Here is an 18,251-nt window from a genome sequence, read left to right as displayed (position 1 = left end):
GACTCGAGCTTATTGGTCACACCAGTATAGAAATGCACACCGAATACCGCATGCACTTCATGCTGTAACTTCACTGTACCCTTCTTTCAGTTTTCAATGACACTATTTGTCATTTATGCAAAGGTGAGTCGTTTAGAACATTGCACGAGCAACATTTCAAAAGGTCTAGTTTTACGCAGGGGGAGGATGTGACATCCTTATTAGAGAATTTGCTTACAATGCGGAATGTGTGTTGTTTACAATTTTTTTGAATAGCTGCAGCTTCCCAAGTTAGTAAGTTAATTAACGACAAGTGCATGAATGCCACATCCTCCCCCTGCGTAAAATGAACAATTTAATATATGATAATATTCCAAGTCAATTATAGATTATTTACATGTAGTCGTCAAATTATTCTTGTTAGCTACATTGAAATTCGTTAACTCTCATACATAACCTGCAAAGAAATCGCTCTCCGTTTGTAATGTGACGACTTAAACTAGAAAATATTAATTGTCCTCAAATCTTTGTTCAGACACGTATAACCACAGTATTTTGTCACCCCAGTATTTTGTCATTGATATTGATAGACTTAATTCTCATAGACGATGGCTTCGTTCTTTTCCCGAATGAACTCTAACAAATGTTCGCTATAGGCTTTTTCCAACTCGAACTCAATATGGTTTGGCCGCGCGACGTTCCCTCTCTAGTCTCTTAATCCTAATTTGCGATGGCGATGGCCTCTTCCCGATTCACTTTTGTCGGCTTAACTTTAATATGCGTTGGTCATGACGTTTTTGCCGGCTCAACGTTACATTGGCCGTATGCTCTTCCTGGCTCAAGCTTAATGGACATTGGCCACCTCGCCGGCTCAAAGTAAATACAAGTCACCTGCAATGCCTAGGAGTTGGTTTTCCTTGATGAAAATCTTGCCTGTCGTTTCGATGCCCGCTCGTTGGGTCACCCCCTCAAGAATGGCGATGAACAGCATGTAGGATAAGCCATTACCTTGTTTCAACCCTCACCGCGTTTCGAAAGGAACTCGAAAGTGTTCACGAGATGCGCATGAAACACATCACTCGATCCAATGTAGCTCTGATCGGTCGCATCAATTTTTTTTCTCGAAAAGACTTGTTCACCTTGGACACCTTGATATTCCAGACATTTCTGCAAGATCTATCGGATGGTAAAAATTTGGTCCATAGTTGCACGAGTCCTCCCCGCCTTTTAAGTTTAAATTTAATCCAAATACAATTCTAAGTTCATGTCCAAGTTCGACACTGACTTCGAGTCCAATTCCAAAGACAACTTGAAGTGCCATTGGAATCCAAGTTTTTCACTACTGATTCTAACCAGGAGAGAAAAACAAAGAAAGACCTTGGGGCAAATCGTAAAAAAAACTGAACGAACGTAATAGCAAAATAGGAAAGAACGCGAGAGACAAAACAACGAAAAATCGTAACAGAATGGGAGAAAAAATACGATGTAACACGAGAAAAAAGTAGAAAAGAAGAAAACGGGAGATATGGAATGAGTTTAACCTATAGGAGACTGGACAGAAAGAGAGGGAAAACGAAAGGGAAAAGAAGGGAAACCATAGAGAAATATTAAAAAATGAAATGAGGACAAATTGGACAGAAAACGGAGAAAAAACGAAACAGATAAGAAAAAAACACGGAATAGAAAAGAAGGAACAGAAAAGAAGAAAATTCGGGAGCAGAAAGAAAAGATTGAGAAACAAGAACTGTCAAAGGGATCAGTCGCGGCGTAGTGGTTAGCATTCATGCCTCTCACGCCGAGAACCCGGGTTCAAATCCCAACCCCGCACAAGTCATGAATGACCCAAGCTGGTTAAAGTGACTATAATATAACAAAAAAACTGTAAAAGAGAAAAATGGAGAAAATAAAGGAAATTGAAGTCAAATGGGATAATATGAAAAACAGAACGCGACAGAAAAGGAGCATATGATAAGAGAAAGAACAGTTAAAAACACAAAAACGAGAGAAAAGTAAAAATAAGACAGGGAAGGTGTTACAGAATTACAGAAATTACGTGAAAGAAACGGTGGAAATCCGGGATAACAGATAGTTAGAAAACAAGGCAAGAAAATACGAAAACAAACCAAAAATAACAAGGCCGATAGAAGAAACGAGGAATAAAGGAAAAAGAGGTCAAATATAAAAGGAGAAATATCATACAATGTGGGAATAGAATGGGAAAATGGCACATAAGAAAACAAGAAAAATGGACTAAAAAAGCAAGGGGTTTCCAGTAAGGTATTTAAGGGGAAACCGAAAATGGCTGGATAAATGGCTATCGTTCGATGCGTGTATTGTTTAGTGCCTTAAAAATACATCTGTATTGGCAGCGCACGCTTTCACCATGTAATCAGTGCTTCCAGTGCTGTTATAATTTCCAAAAACTTAACATTCCATTTATTGATCCGCTATATATCATCAAATGCTCAGCAAAACATGATTGCTAATGGAAAATAAATTTAACTGATCATATAGATCATTACGTGTTCATCAAATGTATAATCTGGAATTAGTTAATAAGAATTACTTGCACTAGCGTTTTCCGAGAAAACAGCACCACGGTCTTAAAGTTTCGCCACATCAATGAGCTTTTGAAGAGCTTCCAACTTTTGTCGCATCGATAAGCTTAGAGTGAAGTAAACAAACGATCAGCTGCCCAGGATCAAACACTGGCCTTCAATGCAAACGGATTAATTAACCATCCTTTTGATCCTATGCATTATTCAGTTGCTGTTGCAAATTTTAAATGAATCGGAATGTCTGTAACATGTGACCATGTCCCATAGTAAAGTAAATACATCGAAAATTGTATTTGTGTTGCATATCAGGAGGTAGGAAAAACAATTGTTAGTTTTTAAGATGAAATTCCCGATCGAGACGCCGCGGTTGCCAATGGCTGTAACACACGGGTCGACCGAGAGCAGAGAAGATGCGTAACGCTGGGGAGTCCTGCCTAAGCCTGCGAGAGGGCGTTGCTAGCCGATTGTAAGGAGTGAGGGTTTTTTTGAGTTCTGGCAAGCGAGGCGATCGGACGTGCCTAAGAGTGGGAGTAAAAAGTTGCTACTCCCATGCGGTATCAAGAAGGTAGTTCGTATCGACCGTGTTCCGTGAAGTGCTGTGCGTAGCCTGGAAAAAACCCCCGCTACTTAAATCTACCGCATTACACCCGCGCTGCGTAAATCGTGCGAGCGGGTTCTCAACACGATTTAGTGTCGATTTGCCTTTTCGGGCGGAGTCTGTGTAAACGCCGAGGAGAGAGGGAAGAATCCGTGTGCCCTGAGGTGAAGTGTGTCCGCGAAAATAATATCTGCTATCTCGATAGCCCGTTTCCGTAAAATATCGGCGGGTGAGCCAGTGCAAGGACTCCATTCCAAAAAATGTACCCGGGCACGTGGTAGCCACTATAGTGGACGGACTAAGTGTCAGTCAGTGCGCTAAGAGTATGGAAAATCCACCCACAGGAAGAGCTTGCCCCGCAGGCGACAGCCTCCTGTCGTTCACCTAAGAAGAGCCCCGCCCACAGAACAACGGTCCCGTGCCCGCCAAGCAGCCAAGGCGCGTCCGGGGAAAGTTCTACTCGTTTTACATCGGTTAGATAGGAAGCCCCCCTGGGAGAAAACGGTAAGTCTACATGCTCGAATCAAGCCGTAAGTGAACCCCTGTTTACTTACATGTCTTGATAAAGAAAACAAACTACAGTGGAACCCCGTTCGTTTGAACGATGCAAACTAACGGGGTTCGTTTTTAATTTGAACAACTAGCAACCCTACGTATGCTGAAACTTGTATGAACTGACCGTCCTGCTCTTTGTTATTGTTTTGGTGGTTTGATTTAGTCTCGTTTAGTTGGCAGTTGCAAGCAGCAAATATGTTATTCGGATTTCTATCGTAATCGTTGGGAAACGAAATGTGAAACTGATTAAACTAGGATTAAACACGCTAGATCAGTACAAACAAATCGTGTTTATGTGCATTGTCTGCGAAGGCAAATGATGCCATATTCAGAATGACATTTGAACCATTTTAATTTTAATTTGCACATCGTGCAAACCAGCGGGGTTCAAATTAAAAAGTATTCAGATTAAAAACGGTCAAACGAACGGGGGTCCACGGTATATTTCGGAATGTTCGTAGTCGGTGCGGTTGACTGCGGATCAGCTGTATTTATGTTTGCAAGCTCTGCTATTTGACATATATTACCAATATTTATGCAACATTCAAATAAACGTTTAGGTTTTTACCCAACACATGAGATGTACAGTACAGTGTTTGTCGCACTAACACAATAACGTTAACCACTTTCGGTTTCTCCTTAAGTGCGTAGTAATCAAAGCCTAATTTAGTAATTTTTGGCTCCTAATTTCGTAATCAATGGTAATCAATTTAATAATCAAAGCCAATTGTTAGCAATCATTAGTAATTGTTATTAATTTTAAGTAATCACAGAAGCATTATTTTCCGAAAACTAACGGCAATCAAACGTAATCAGTAAAGTAGAGTAAGATGTATTTTTTTTTCAAAAATGCGTTGTAATCCTAGCTTTTGAAACCCCCTTGCAAAAAAGATATAAAGGAAAAAGTCGAAAAACGAGATTAAAAATGAAAACCGGAGAACAAAGCGGAAAAAGAAAGCCAAATAGCTTAAACGTGACAGAAAAGTAAAAAACAGGGCATTTGAAAGAGGAAAAATGGAACAGAAGGAAAGGAGATAAAAAGAGTAAGAAAAGACGAAAACTTTAAAAATTTTACTTACTTACTTACTTACTTACTTAGGTGGCTTGCCGTCCTAAGACAAAGCCTGTTGAACAAAATTTCTCCATGTAACTCGGTTGAGGGCTACCGCTCTCCAATTCCTCGGACACCGAGTACTCTCCGCCAGATCTCGCTCCACCTGGTCTAACCATCTTGCTCGCTGCGCTCCTGGTCGTCTTGTTCCTACCGGATTTGAGGCGAACACCATCTTTGCAGGGTAGTTGTCCGGCATTCTGGCAACATGCCCTGCCCATCGCATCCGTCCAGCTTTAGCTACCTTCTGGATACTGGGTTCGCCATAGAGCTGTGCGAGTTCATGGTTCATCCTCCGCCTCCATACTCCGTTCTCCTGTACGCCGCCGAAGATCGTTCTTAGCACTCGTCGTTCGAAAACTCCGAGCACTCGCAGGTCCTCCTCGAGCATTGTCCATGTTTCATGCCCGTAGAGAACAACAGCATGTACTTTGTTTTAGACGTATTTACCTTTAACCCAATCTTTTCTGCTTCGCGCTTTAGTCTGGTGTACTGTTCAGCCACCGCCACAGATGTTCTGCCGATAATATCCATGTCATCGGCAAAGCAGACGAATTGACTAGATTTTTTGAATATCGTGCCCCGCGTGTTGATATCCGCTCGGTTCATAACACCTTGTAGCGCTATGTTGAACAGCAGGCATGAAAGACCATCACCTTGACGAAGCCCTCTGTGTGATTCGAATGAACTTGACAATCCACCCGAAATCCGAACACAGCACTGTGTACCATCCATCGTAGATTTAATCAGTTTGATGAGCTTCCTGGGGAAGCTGTTCTCGTCCATGATTTTCCATAGCTCTTTCCGGTCGATGGTATCATATGCGGCTTTGAAGTCAACGAATAAATGATGCGTGGGAACTCTATATTCACGGCCCTTTTGGAGGATTTGCCGCAGTGTAAATATTTGATCCGTTGTAGACCGACCTTCGACGAAGCCGGCTTGATAAGTTCCCACAAATCTATTACCAATTGGTGATAGACGGCGGAAAATGATTTGGGACAGCACTTTATAAGCGGCATTGAGAACGGTGATCGCTCGATAGTTCTCACAGTCCAACTTGTCGCCCTTTTTGTAGATCGGGCAGATAACCCCATCTTTCCACTCCTCCGGTAGCTGTTCCGTATCCCAAATTCTAACAATTAGTCGGTGCAGACAAACGGCCAGCTTTTCTGGTCCCATTTTAATAAGCTCCGCTCCGATGCCATCTTTTCCAGCTGACTTGTTGTTCTTTAGCTGCATGATGGCCTCCTTAACTTCGCCTATCGTTGGGGCTGGCACCTCTTCCCCGTTTGCTGCACCGTCGAAATCGCTTTCCCCGCCGCCATGGTTTTTCGCCTGGGCGCCATTCAGGTGTTCGTCGAAGTGCTGCTTCCACCTATCCGTCACCTCACGATCGTCCGTCAGAATACTGCCAGTCTTATCCCGACACATTTCGGCTCGCGGCACAAAGCCTTTGCGGGATCCGTTCAGTTTCTGGTAGAACTTCCGCGTTTCCTGAGAACGATGCAGCCGCTCCAACTCTGCATATTCCTGCTCTTCCAGGGTGCGCTTTTTCTCCTGAAAGATTTGGTTTCGCTGCATCTTCTTCTGTTTGTGTCTTTCCACGTTCTGACGTGTGGCACTACGCATCTTGGCCGCCCGCGCAGCATTCTCCTCATCCATCACCCTCCTACATTCATCGTCAAACCAATCGTTCCGCTGATTCCGGGCCACATGCCCGATGGAGGTCTCCGCTACACTGCTGATGGCTGTTTTGATAGTGTTCCAACAGTCCTCGAGAGGGGCTTCGTCCAGCTAGTCCTCTTCCGGCAGCGCAGCTTCGAGTAAATGCGCGTAGTTTGCGGCGACGTCTGGCTGCTTCAGCCGCGCGAGATCTAACCGAGGCTGGCGTCGGTACCGAATGTTGTTCACAACGGAGAGTCTTGGGCGCAACTTAACCAACACTAGGTAGTGGTCCAAGTCAACGTTAGCGCTTCGATAGGATCTGACGTCGATAATGTCTGAGAAGTGCCGACTGTCGATCAAAACGTGGTCGATCTGTGATTCTGTCTGATTTGGTGACCTCCAGGTGTACTTGTGATGGCCGACCTGAGCATTGAAATCCCCGATGACGATCTTGATATTATGTTTTGGGCAGCGGTCGTATTCACTCTCCAACTGCGCGTAGAATTCATCCTTGTCGTCATCGGTACTTCTGAGGTGAGGGCTGTGCACGTTGATAATGCTTATGTTGAAGAATCGGCCCTTGATTCTCAACCTACACATTCGAGGATTGATTGGCCACCACCCAATCACCCGTTTCCACATCTCGCCCATCACTATGAAAGCTGTAGTGCTCGTGTGTGTTGCCGCAGCTCTGGTAGATGGTATGTCCATCTCTGAACGTACGTACCGTTGAGCTATTCCAGCACACCTCCTGCAGCGCTACGACGTCGAACTTGCGGCTCTTCAATACGTCGGAGAGCACTCGAGTGCTCCCTTGGAAGTTGAGAGATCGGCAGTTCCTCGTGCCGAGTTTCCAATCCATAGACTTTTTTCGTTGCGTGGGTCTATTCCGATTGTTCCAGTAAGAATTTATTTGTTCTTCGTTCCGTGCTTTAGTGTTTTTGGTGGTGACGGCTCGCAAAGCCTGCTACACCAACCCCCTGTTTCGCCGGAGGGCCAACGAAGCTCGAAAGAGCCCTCCTTTCCTGTCAGCATACGACCTTGGCTTCCACCGGGGTTGGTTACCCGATCTCCACCAAAGTTGCTCGTATCCCGGCTGGTACCACGAGGCGGTAGGAATAGGAGTTGCTGAATAAGAGGCTATGAACCACTGTAGGGTCTATTTTATGCCTACACGTGCACAAGGCACCGACGGTACGCATTATTCAGCCGTTTACCAGCCTAAAAATTTTAGGATAGTCAAAAATGAAGGAAAATAAGACAGGAACAAGAAAAAACGGAAAAGTGCACGAGGGAAAAGGTGACAAAAACTGGACAACTGGAAAAAGAGAAAAAGAATAAAAACTACGATGCAAAAAAGAAAAACGGAAGAAAACCTGAACAGAATGGGAAGGAAAACGAAACACAAAGAGAAAAAAGGTAAAAGGTAGAAAACCGGAGGGAAAATGATGTAAAACGAGGCAAAAAACGAGCAGACGGACAGAAAAAGATGGAGAACGGAAGAGAAAAGAAACAAAATGAGAGACAAGCAACAAAAAACGATAAAGAAAACGAAGAAAAATGGGATACTCAGAAGACAAAAAGCGATCGGAAAAGAAGAACTGTGACAAAAAGGAGGGAAAGCAGGACCTACTAAGAGGAAGAACAGACGAAAACTAAAAACGTAAAGGCGAGAAAAGATGGAAACCGGGACCGACAACAAGAAAAAAGTCGAAACGGAACAAAATATGAGACAAAGGAAAAGGAAAAACGGACCTGGAAACGAGAAAAAACGTAAGAAAAAAGGTAAAAAACGGAAAAGGACAATCTGTACTCAAAAAAGGGCAAAACAGGACAAAACAGGAGAGAAAAAAAGAAGAAAAAGAGGAACAGGGGAAGAAGAAACAATGGACGGAAAAGAAAGGTCGGACGAAAAATCGAAAAGTGGGACAGAACGGAAGAGAAAAGGACGTAAAACGGGAGATAAAAAAGGAAATCCGGACGGGAAAGACAAAGAAGGAAGCCAAAAATGGAATAAACGTCACAGAAAAGACTGGAGAACGGCAGCAAAAATATGAAAAACGGTACTCTTTGTCTGAAAAGGAGTATAACTAGTTAGAAAAAAGTGAAAACTTTAAGCGAAAACATGAGAATAAGAGAAGAGAGAAGACAGAAAACGAGAAAGAATATAGCAAAAAACGAGTGAAAACCAACGAACCATGAAACAGAAAAAAAGAAAACGAGAGAAAGAGACAAAAAGCAGATCAAAAAGTAGAACTACGGAACCAGAAAAGAGAAACAACGGAATGGAAAAGAAGTAAAACGAGAATAAGACGGAAAATGACAATCCCGCCTTCTAGTAAAACTTCGTGGCTAATTTCGTGTCAAAGTTCTCCCTAGTGGCAAAGCTCAGATAATTTTTCCAAGCAATTTTTTCCCCTCTCCCGCTTGTTAGCATTCCCCATCAATCCAATCATTTTGTATACTCCAGAGCTCTTCACCTAGTGCGGTAGCGATTGCGATCTCCCCGATTAAAACAAAACATAACTTAACAAAACCCAAAGAAAATTTTGTTATAAAAACATTTATTTATATATTCCATTAAAACCATGAAGCGTAATAAAATCCGGAAAATCTTATTCTTTCCACCACCTGACAAGACTGTTCAATTTTGTGAAACTTTTAATAATGGTTTTTTTAATTCGTTTATTTGATTAGGCTCGAATATGGAGATGGAGATATAATTTTGCAATTCATATATCTTTTTTGGCCTCTTTCTGCTTGTTGCATTATTTAACTGATGTAGCTTTGCTTCGTTTATAATTTATTTTTTAAATTACTAAGGAGATAGTTGTGCATCTGACTTGGGGAGGGCACTAAGAATTTAGTATTTCTTGTCGCGTCTCTCTACGTGCCGCAGCAGCTACCAGTGCCGCCCCACGGCCCGAACCGTCTTCCGACAGCATTACATCGAAGCTAATGTCGGGTTTCACAAACTTTCCGATCTTCTCGGTCATCAGATCGTGGAACCGTGGATGGTAGCGATATACCGAACCATCAACACCGACAGTAACATTCTTTTCGTCCATCTTGTTGATGAGCGCAGCAATTCCGGCGGCCACCAAATGGGCCGCCCTGCTCGATACACACTCGCAGATGTAGCGCAAGTTCGCGCAGTCCTCATCGGTGACATCCTTTAGGCCCAATTCACCTAGCACATCATGGCAAGACTTGTAGGTTCCTGGCGGGTCTGATTCGATTTCAGACACGTACTTGGTAAAGAACCGACCAGGTTTGAACAGCTTGCTGCATTGGACTCCATGAAACAGCAATCCCGCCATGGTGCATTTTACAATGACCAGGCGAACCAGCTCGCCCATATACAAGCCGGAGGTCATTTTTTCGAAGGTCTGCTTTTTAGGGTTTGTACTGCAGAGATCGATCATTTGATCGTACTCTGTCCGCACGAACTCCAGTGCACCGTTATCACCGAGCGCACCCCATTCGGTGTTGATAAGTACGTACTGTTTGGAAGGATCATTGCTGCCGTCGAACAGTTCACAGTTCTCTACCTTTTCGACATAACATGCGTTGCAGCCGGTGCCGACAACCAATCCGATTCTACAGTTTCTATTCTTCCAGGCACAGGACATCAGCGTTCCGACGGTGTCGTTGAGAATGGCACATATTTCGATTTTATTGCCATCCGTTCGTCTGTCAAGAGCATCCCTCAATAGCTGAACTATGTCCTGGTTAACAACCTCGGAACATGTGAATCCTTTTGTCCATCCAGCTAAAATACCCTTGTTCAAACCAAGCTGTATTAGCGGAAATGAAAATGTGAAGCCCAGAGGTAGTCGTTCATTAAACACTGACTGTTCGTTCGTAAAATTAACTAAACAATCGGCAATATAATCAAACAGTTGTTCTCCACTGCCACACATAATATCATCTGAAATGGCATAAGTTTTCGAATGCGTTTCGAAATCATTTGCATCCTCACGGTGAATCAGTAACACTCGTAAATTAGTACCGCCAAGATCAAGAGCCAGAAATTTGCCCCTTTCTTGCCCATTTGGCAGATCCTGCACGTGGGTAGCAAAACACTTGACATCCGCTGCGGGATGTGTTGCTTTTCCCAGGCCAAGGTTGATCTCCTTGATCAGCAGTTTTATCAGCTTCTCTACCTGCTCGTCTGTTAATATCAGTTTCTGGCATTTTTCGCGTATTTTTTCGCTCACTCTAGGCGTAGGTCCATAATAAGGTTCAATCAAAACCATTTTACGAATGTCACGGGAATCCTACGAATTGCTTTACGTGGTTACACCGATAACTAGCGTCTTCTGTCTGCTACAAGCTTTGGCTTAGAACTAAATCACTTCTTTCGTGAAATGCGATTTATTGATAGATTTATTACTGACTACTGAGACTTGCACGCAGGGATGATCCTAATCGCATCCAAAGTCATTCACTCTGCGTTTATTTGTTGATTCAATATACGGCTACCACCGGATCCTCCTTATGCAGCTTGTGTAAAGAGAACTGATGACGCAAAAGAAACATTATCCTTATCACCTAATACGTGATTCACTTATTCGCTCCAGTCAAAACTCCGAATCACTTCGTGGTCGTACAGTCCCGTGTGAAGAATAAAATACTAGGCCTGAAGTTAAAACAGCTCACAACAGCTCGAACGAGTAGGTTCGCCCATTTGATTTGGCTTGCGGAATGTTTCGTTCGACAAACTGATCTGTCAGAATACAGAATAAGGCGCTATAAGGAGTTGTCCGTAAAACCGCGGCACGATTCGAAAAGACTCTCGAAGGTGGCTCGCTCCAGGGGTTGCCTCCAGGGGTTGCGATTCACCAAAGGATGTGGCCGCTAGGATTACGTTAGCTCATCAGTGATACCAAATAGCAACGCACACGGTGGAATCTACCAACAGTAAAGCTTCTGTGCGCCGCAGAGATCCTATTCACCTTGAGTTCAGTACAAAGGTTAAATAACTTATGACTAGATGCACATTACACGCTTCTATTTATACGCGTAACACTTTGTGGGAAATTTGTTTGTGCCTAGGACAGAACGTGACACGTGGCTTCAGACTCTTCTTCGTTTTGTTTTGGCTGTTGCCTTTCAAAATTTACTACGGGAACGAAAAGTGTTTCGAAAATTGTTATTCCAGCTGCAGTTTATGATAAGCTTGTCCTAGTTGGTCACTAATTGTACTTACACTTCAATTTAGACCAAAGTAGACCAAACGAACGAGTCATACGGGCTCTATTATGTTAATCACGTCGGGTGTCACTTTATTCGACTAGTCTACTTATGGTATTATTTAAGTCACACGCGACACGATTTCTATTTAGTCGGTTTCGACGTACGATGCTGGTCTAACAAGCCAGTTTTCGTAAGTTCGAATATCGGCTAGGCGGTGCTGCTAGATAGAGTCAGTAGGATTGTTGCACTAGCCCCGTAACTGTTCTGTACTCTAATAGCCGGCTGTGAAGTCTGTTGATAAAGGAGGGTCAAGTCTTAGAAGGGACGTTTAATCCCAAGGCAAAATTCTTGTTCACATTCGTACAACAAATGGTCGGAGCATTCAGTCTCAAGATTACAAAGTTTACCGATGAGTTTCAGGTGATATTTACGGGGACAATGTCCTGTTACCAAACCGCTGCATGTCGGATACTCAAGTCGGATTTCAAGAGGTTTAATATTGTTTGTGTTTGAAGAAAATCTGGCTTTATAAAACGTTTTGATTGTCCGGCATTCGGGGTAATATTCCAGTCAGACTGTACCTTTATTCTTTCCCAGTTCCCAAGTTTCATTTTAAGGTCATAGTAAGATAGTCCAAAAGAGGGCTCGAGTCCTATGAACTGCATGAATGACCCTGAAATATATTTCTGACATACAGAAAAACGTCAAATTTCAAGTCCAGTTATAAAAATAAATTTCAAATTTGATTTCAAGCCTAATTTAAATTAAATTTAATTCTTATTTCACGCCCAATTTAAACACTGATTTCAAGTCCAATTTTAAGTCTAGTTTCAAGTTCAATTCCAAATGAATTTTGAAACCAACTGCAAGTCTTATATCAATTCTTACTTCAAACGCAATTTCAACTCTAATTCATGTTTTCTATCAAAAAAGAAAATAATAAGAGCAAACGAAATACAAAATGAGAACAAACCGAACAGCAAAGAAGAAATACCGGAACAAAAAGGGAGAAAAACGGGATAGGAAAGGCGGTAAGGAAAAGTAGAATATAAGGGAGCAGAAAAATTGAGAACATAGAAAGAGGAAAGTGAAGAAAAGAAATGAAAACGGTAGACAAATGGGATTAAACGAAAAAAAAACAATGATGTCGTGAACCAGTGATGATAACATTGAAGCATGAAACAGACAAAAGCAAATAAAGGAGTTACCGGGACAGAAAACAAAAAACGTGTCTGGAAAAGAAAGGAAAAACTGAAGGAAAAAAGAGAAACGGAACAGAAAAGAGAAAAACAAGCAAAATCAGGACTAAAAAGGCCGAAAACGGAAGAGGAAACAGCGAGCAGAAACAAAGATAAGAAGATAGAGAAAAGGAGGGAACGCGAAACAAACAGAGGAAAGACGGGGCAGAAAAAGAAAGAAACGTGACCGAAAAGGCGGATAAGCGGGAAAGAAAAAGAAAGAAAACGAATCAAAAAGAGAAACGAAGTCAAAAGGAAAACGAAGAAAATTGAGAGGGGAAACGAGGAAAGCGGGAAAGAGGGGATAAACGGGAAGAAGGACTGGGAATGAGATGGGAAAATGGGACAGAAAAAAAAAGAACACAACAATAGGAACAACGGACGAAAGAACCAGGGTTAACTGGAGAGAAATAGATGATAAATGGGAGATAAAAAATGAAAGACCGAGCCATCTAAGAGGAAAAACCGAACAGACGAAGACGAAAAACGGGGAGGAGGAAACGAAAAACTAAACAGAGAAGAGAAAAGATGGAAAACGCGAAATAAGAAAATAAGGGACACGAAACGAAGTAACATGGAGCAATGAAACAGAAAACACTGGACGGAAAAATGAAAGAAAAAGAAAAATAGAAAGTAAAGTGACCATATTAACCAAGAAAGCGGCTCAGAAAAGAAGAAACAGCAACGAAAAATTGAATCGTGGGACTGGAGAAGAGAAAAAAAAGGAACAGAAAAGAGGTAAAACGCGTGAGACAACACAATGACGAAAGTAGCAAGTGCCTGTACAGTTTCGTCGTCTCGACAGTAAAAATGAGTTAGATTAAACTTCTCAGTCGGTGGTTTGGCATTAAAAAAAATTGACAAAAATTGCACGCACTGACAAAACTACCCATGCAGCATCAATCATAGTAACCCATGAGTCAGCAGAAAAAAATTGACAGCTCTATCAGTCGCGGTACTCCGTTCAGAAGCGTGCGCGTGCAAAGAACGGTACCCCGCCGCGTCGAAAACGGACATCGTGCGGCACTTTGAGCTCCAAGTAGCTCCAAAAGATGCTGAAGAGGTGGACCGAGGGAAAAGTGGCTACATCGCTGCGTGCGCTTGGCTGGGCGGTCGGTGCAATCGGCCTAACAGGGAAAAAGTACCTGGCGAACATGGACATATTTACATGCAAGGAGGCGCCAGTCCCGTCCACTAGTTTCGGAAGTGCGGGCAAAGACGCAGCGGCATCGGCTGAATAAGATGGTCAAGACGATTTTCCCGGCGAATCGCTACGTGACGGTGGTGATGGACGACGAGACCTATCTCACCCTGGATGGTAACGACTGGCATGGCACTTCGTATTTTACTTCCCCCACGAAGGAAGTGAGCTCCGAGGTGAAGTTCATTTCACACATCAAGTTCCCTAAGAAGGTACTGCTGTGGTTGACAATCAACGAGAAGGGTATGTCAAAGCCGCTCATCTTTCTGTCCGGACTGGTCGAGAACGGCAAAATTATAGTACGAAGTGCCTGCCGGAAGTTGTGTCTTTCATCAAGAAATACCATAAGGGAAAAGACGCGGTACTTTGGCCAGGTTTGGTGTTGGCCCACTACTCGAAGCGATCGTTGGAGGAAATGAATGGTACCCAAGTTGGCGAGCTTGCCCAACGTCCCCTAGCTGCGTCCCATCGAGAATTTCTGGGCAAACCTGAAGCGTAAGATCTTATCCAACAATTTTGTCGCGAAAACTGAGGAGGAATTGATAAATAAAACGAAGAAAGAACTCATAAACATGCCTACACGCATGTTTTCGTCCACCACGGCGAATGTTCCGGCTAACTGCCGGAAGACCGCTCGCAAGGGCGTAGAATTTTTTTTGCAGGCAAGCTAATATAATTATACCTTCCATTTTCCGATTATAGCTTGGTTCGATCCGCGGATCTCCCAGCTTGGACAAAAAGGAGCGGTACACAACTTCTTAAGCGTTGCTCCAATGACCCTTTCTTACTATAGTTTTCCGCTTTTCCCCTTCATGGCTGGTCTCATCCTGTTTGGGTCCTATCAACATCTTTGTTTCATTACTTTAAACAATGGCTATTCTTGTCATTAATTTGACTTGATTAAACAGTTTTAAAGACAGAAATTTTTAAACATCTTTTTTAATCACAGTTTAATTGCGTTTTTTTCAACATTTTCTTTGGATAAATTAATATTTGAATCATAAATAACATGACGACAATTTACTTTGTTCCATTGAAAATTATTTCGCTACGCCAGCCAACGTCAGTAGCATTCGCTTGACAGTCGGCGTGTCCATATTGTCGATAATCGTCACATTTCCTGTTCCTTCGTTGGCATGATCCAGCACCAGCTGACCACGGGTTAACCATCCGTGCAGCTCCACGTCGGCCCGGTATCGTTTGCTTTCGGTGATCAGTTCCGGGTGGGTAAATGCCATCGCTACCAATAAATCACAGGGCATCCAGTTATCAGTTTCTGACAGTAGTGGTTTGCGCTCTACCGGGTTAAGTATTTTGACCACTGCATTGTTCGTGTTTCCCAGTACATCGAAACGCCAGGTCTACAACGACACATGAGGCACTCATGACAGTAAAAACCATAAAAAATTTTATGCCCACCTGATTCATTACTAGATTATCTCGAGAAGCTGTTTCCCACGGAAGAACGGTTATGTTTCGATGGTAGTTGTTGATCACGATATTCGCCGCTTCTGGATCTTTGTAGAAATTAAATTCGGCCGCATTCTTCGTATTTCCTACGCCGTGTCTGTTACCACCCATAATGAAAACCTCGTTGATCCAGTGACGCGTGTTCGGGTACGTCTTCAACAGCAGTGCCAAATTCGTTAAGGGACCTAAGCTTATAAAGCTAATATCATTGCGGTGCTTTTTGATCAGTTTAAATAATTCCTCAAAAGTGCTATCGATTCTCAGCAAAGTCATGTTTGGATGGGGTTCACCAAACTCTATATCGGAAAAGCCATCACTACCGAAGTACATGTCCTCTGGTTTGACTTCCGGAGCTGGAGTAATCAAAGGTTCATTCGATCCAACGTAGATGGGAATCTATTTACAAAAACGAATCACTTAATTTTTCGAAAACTTTTTTCACACACTCAAGGTAGAAAAATTACATCGTTCTCCCGCCCCAAGGCGGTCAATGTTCGTAAAACATTGCGACCCACATTAGTCGCATTGGTGTTGCCTCGGACGCAGCTGATAGCTTCGATGCGCACGCTCTCCGCGCTCAGCAGATGAAACACTGCCCAAGCATCGTCCGGTCCAGCATCCACATCTACGATGACGCGTTTCACTGCTTGCAGAGACTGACCTGTAGACAGATATGCAGATAGATTACTGTGTTGAATGAATTGGTCGGAATCGGAACACTTACTGCTGCTAGCATCGCTCGTTCCGAGCGCAACCACAAGAACACCGACAACAGCAAAAATTACCGTCATTACGAGAGACATTTTCAACCAAAATGTTCGGCTTAATTTCCAATTGACCATTAGTGAATAAACTGGCCTTTATTTTATCTATATCATCTGATAAGACTATCACGGCCTTATGCTACTGATTGACGATAGCTCTATATATCTACTATCAGTACAGTGATAAGAATCACAAACAGGCGTACGCAAGGTGCATTGTCAGTGTAACATGACTTACAATTACAATAGTGATTATCAAAGCGATGACACGCACAGTTATCAATGTTGAACAACAAATTGACACAGCTGGTTCACGTAAATAATGCAGGTATAATCAATAATAAGCTTATGTAGATTCTCCTGTAGATTTCACTCGTTGCCCTTACACTCTTTTCACTTGACCGTTCTACCACAATCGACCGTAGACGAATGATGAGAGAGCCAAGCACTAGGCACATACTACGAAGGTTTAGTCAAAGCGAATTAAACATCAATGTATTATTATTTGTGTTGTGTTGTTGGGTGATCCGGATTTTCGGGTGCAATTGGATTGCCATTGAAATTGGACTATAAATTAGACTTGGAACTGGACTACAAATTGGTGTTGAAATTGTACTTGTAATCAGACTCGACGTAGGGCATTAGACATGAAATCGTAGTTAAGAGATGACTTGATGTTTTTACTGGAAATAGGAATTGAAATTTTACTTAAAATTGGAGTTGAATTAGACTTGGAGTTGGTCAAGTCAATTGATTTGAAATTGGATCAGAGCTTAAATTTGACTTAAAATTGAATTTAAAATTGCAATCAATTTAGGCTTAAAATTGGGCCTAAAATCGGGCATGCAATTGGACTTGAAATTGATTCTACCATTGGACATTGAATTAGACTTTGGAGATGGACATGAAATTACTTAGCTACTTATGTGTCGATGTGCGCCGGCCCGGTAGAACAAAGGGATGAAATCATAATAAAATCTCCACTGCCGACGGTTACCCGCCATCCCAAGGAGCAAACGGCAGCACTTAAAAGAGCAGGTGTGGAATAAAAGTTGTGTGGTAGCATCCGGTGCTGAATAAGCGAATTTGCTGAAGTACGTGTTGTTTAAACGTGATATCCCACATTTTTCCTAGCTTCTAATCAACATCTACATGTTGTTATGTAAGTGTGGAATGAGAGTCGAGAATAGGCATTGTGCAAACGTATCAGCAGCACAGCTAAGAGCAGGTGTGGAATACCGGTTGCTTAAAAGCCACCGTATCAGCTAAAAGAGCAATTGTGGAGTAAAAGTGGAATAAGCATTGCGCAAACGTATCAGCAGTATTACAGAAAGTACGTGTGGAATAAGGATGGAATAAACGTGGCGCAAACGTATCAGCAGCATTGCTGAGAGCAAGTGCAGAATAAAAGTGGAATAAATGCTACGCAAACGAATCAGCAGCATTGCTGAGAGCAAATGTGGAATAGTGATGGAATAAGGGTGGAATGAAAGTTGCTCAAACGCATCAGCTGCATTGCATAAACGTTTTACTATACGTTGCATAATAGTCATACAAACGCAGCTTCCACGCCCATATTCAGCACTGTGCTGTTTAAATTCTCCAAAACCAACTGTATAAGCATTGAACAGAGGTGTTTAGATATACTTTAAAAGCAGCCATACAGCATGTGCTGAATAAAAGCTGTCGGTGAAACGTTTAATAAGCAAAAATTGTTCCTTGGGATGGCTTTCACCTGTTCCAGTCGAGTGCTTCTCTGCAGATCTCGTCCGTCACTTACTTCAAGGTGTGTGCGATCCACTGTCATCTACGTTCTCGAATTTCTGTTGCTATCGGCCGTTGATGACATCGACGATGAATATCCAGAAGGACACGAAAATTTCCTTGAAATTAAGATTGACTTAATTCGT

General features: G+C 42.6%; 2 protein-coding genes across 2 annotated transcripts; both read right to left on the bottom strand.

Annotated features, from left to right (window-relative positions):
• Nucleotides 1-9,324: 9,324 nt before the first annotated feature.
• LOC128741356 (hexokinase type 2-like) lies at nt 9,325-10,745 on the bottom strand. The gene has a single exon (XM_053837132.1). The coding sequence runs from the start codon at nt 10,726-10,728 to the stop codon at nt 9,325-9,327; it is 1,404 nt and encodes a 467-aa protein (XP_053693107.1). The 5' UTR covers nt 10,729-10,745.
• Nucleotides 10,746-15,042: 4,297 nt separating this feature from the next.
• LOC128742447 (pyrimidine-specific ribonucleoside hydrolase RihA-like) lies at nt 15,043-16,721 on the bottom strand. The gene is made up of 4 exons (XM_053838817.1): nt 16,302-16,721; nt 16,042-16,238; nt 15,527-15,973; nt 15,043-15,468 (listed from the first exon to the last, which is right to left on the bottom strand). The coding sequence occupies exons 1-4, from the start codon at nt 16,417-16,419 to the stop codon at nt 15,148-15,150; spliced, it is 1,083 nt and encodes a 360-aa protein (XP_053694792.1). The 5' UTR covers nt 16,420-16,721; the 3' UTR covers nt 15,043-15,147.
• Between the last annotated feature and the right edge of the window lie 1,530 nt (nt 16,722-18,251).

The sequence above is a fragment of the Sabethes cyaneus genome, chromosome 1 (genome assembly GCF_943734655.1).
Source record: "Sabethes cyaneus chromosome 1, idSabCyanKW18_F2, whole genome shotgun sequence".
In the NCBI taxonomy this organism is placed as follows: domain Eukaryota; kingdom Metazoa; phylum Arthropoda; class Insecta; order Diptera; family Culicidae; genus Sabethes; species Sabethes cyaneus.
The sequence above is the reverse complement of the archived record's forward strand: the minus strand, read 5'-3'. Positions and strand labels throughout refer to the sequence as shown.

Coding starts and splice junctions, on each gene's coding strand:
- LOC128741356 (XM_053837132.1), bottom strand. CDS start 10,728: ATGGTTTTGATTGAACCTTATTATGGACCTACGCCTAGAGTGAGCGAA.
- LOC128742447 (XM_053838817.1), bottom strand. CDS start 16,419: ATGGTCAATTGGAAATTAAGCCGAACATTTTGGTTGAAAATGTCTCTC. Junction 15,974..16,041: donor CCTTGGGGCGGGAGAACGAT/GTAATTTTTCTA, acceptor TTTTGTAAATAG/ATTCCCATCTACGTTGGATC. Junction 15,469..15,526: donor ATAATCTAGTAATGAATCAG/GTGGGCATAAAA, acceptor GTGTCGTTGTAG/ACCTGGCGTTTCGATGTACT.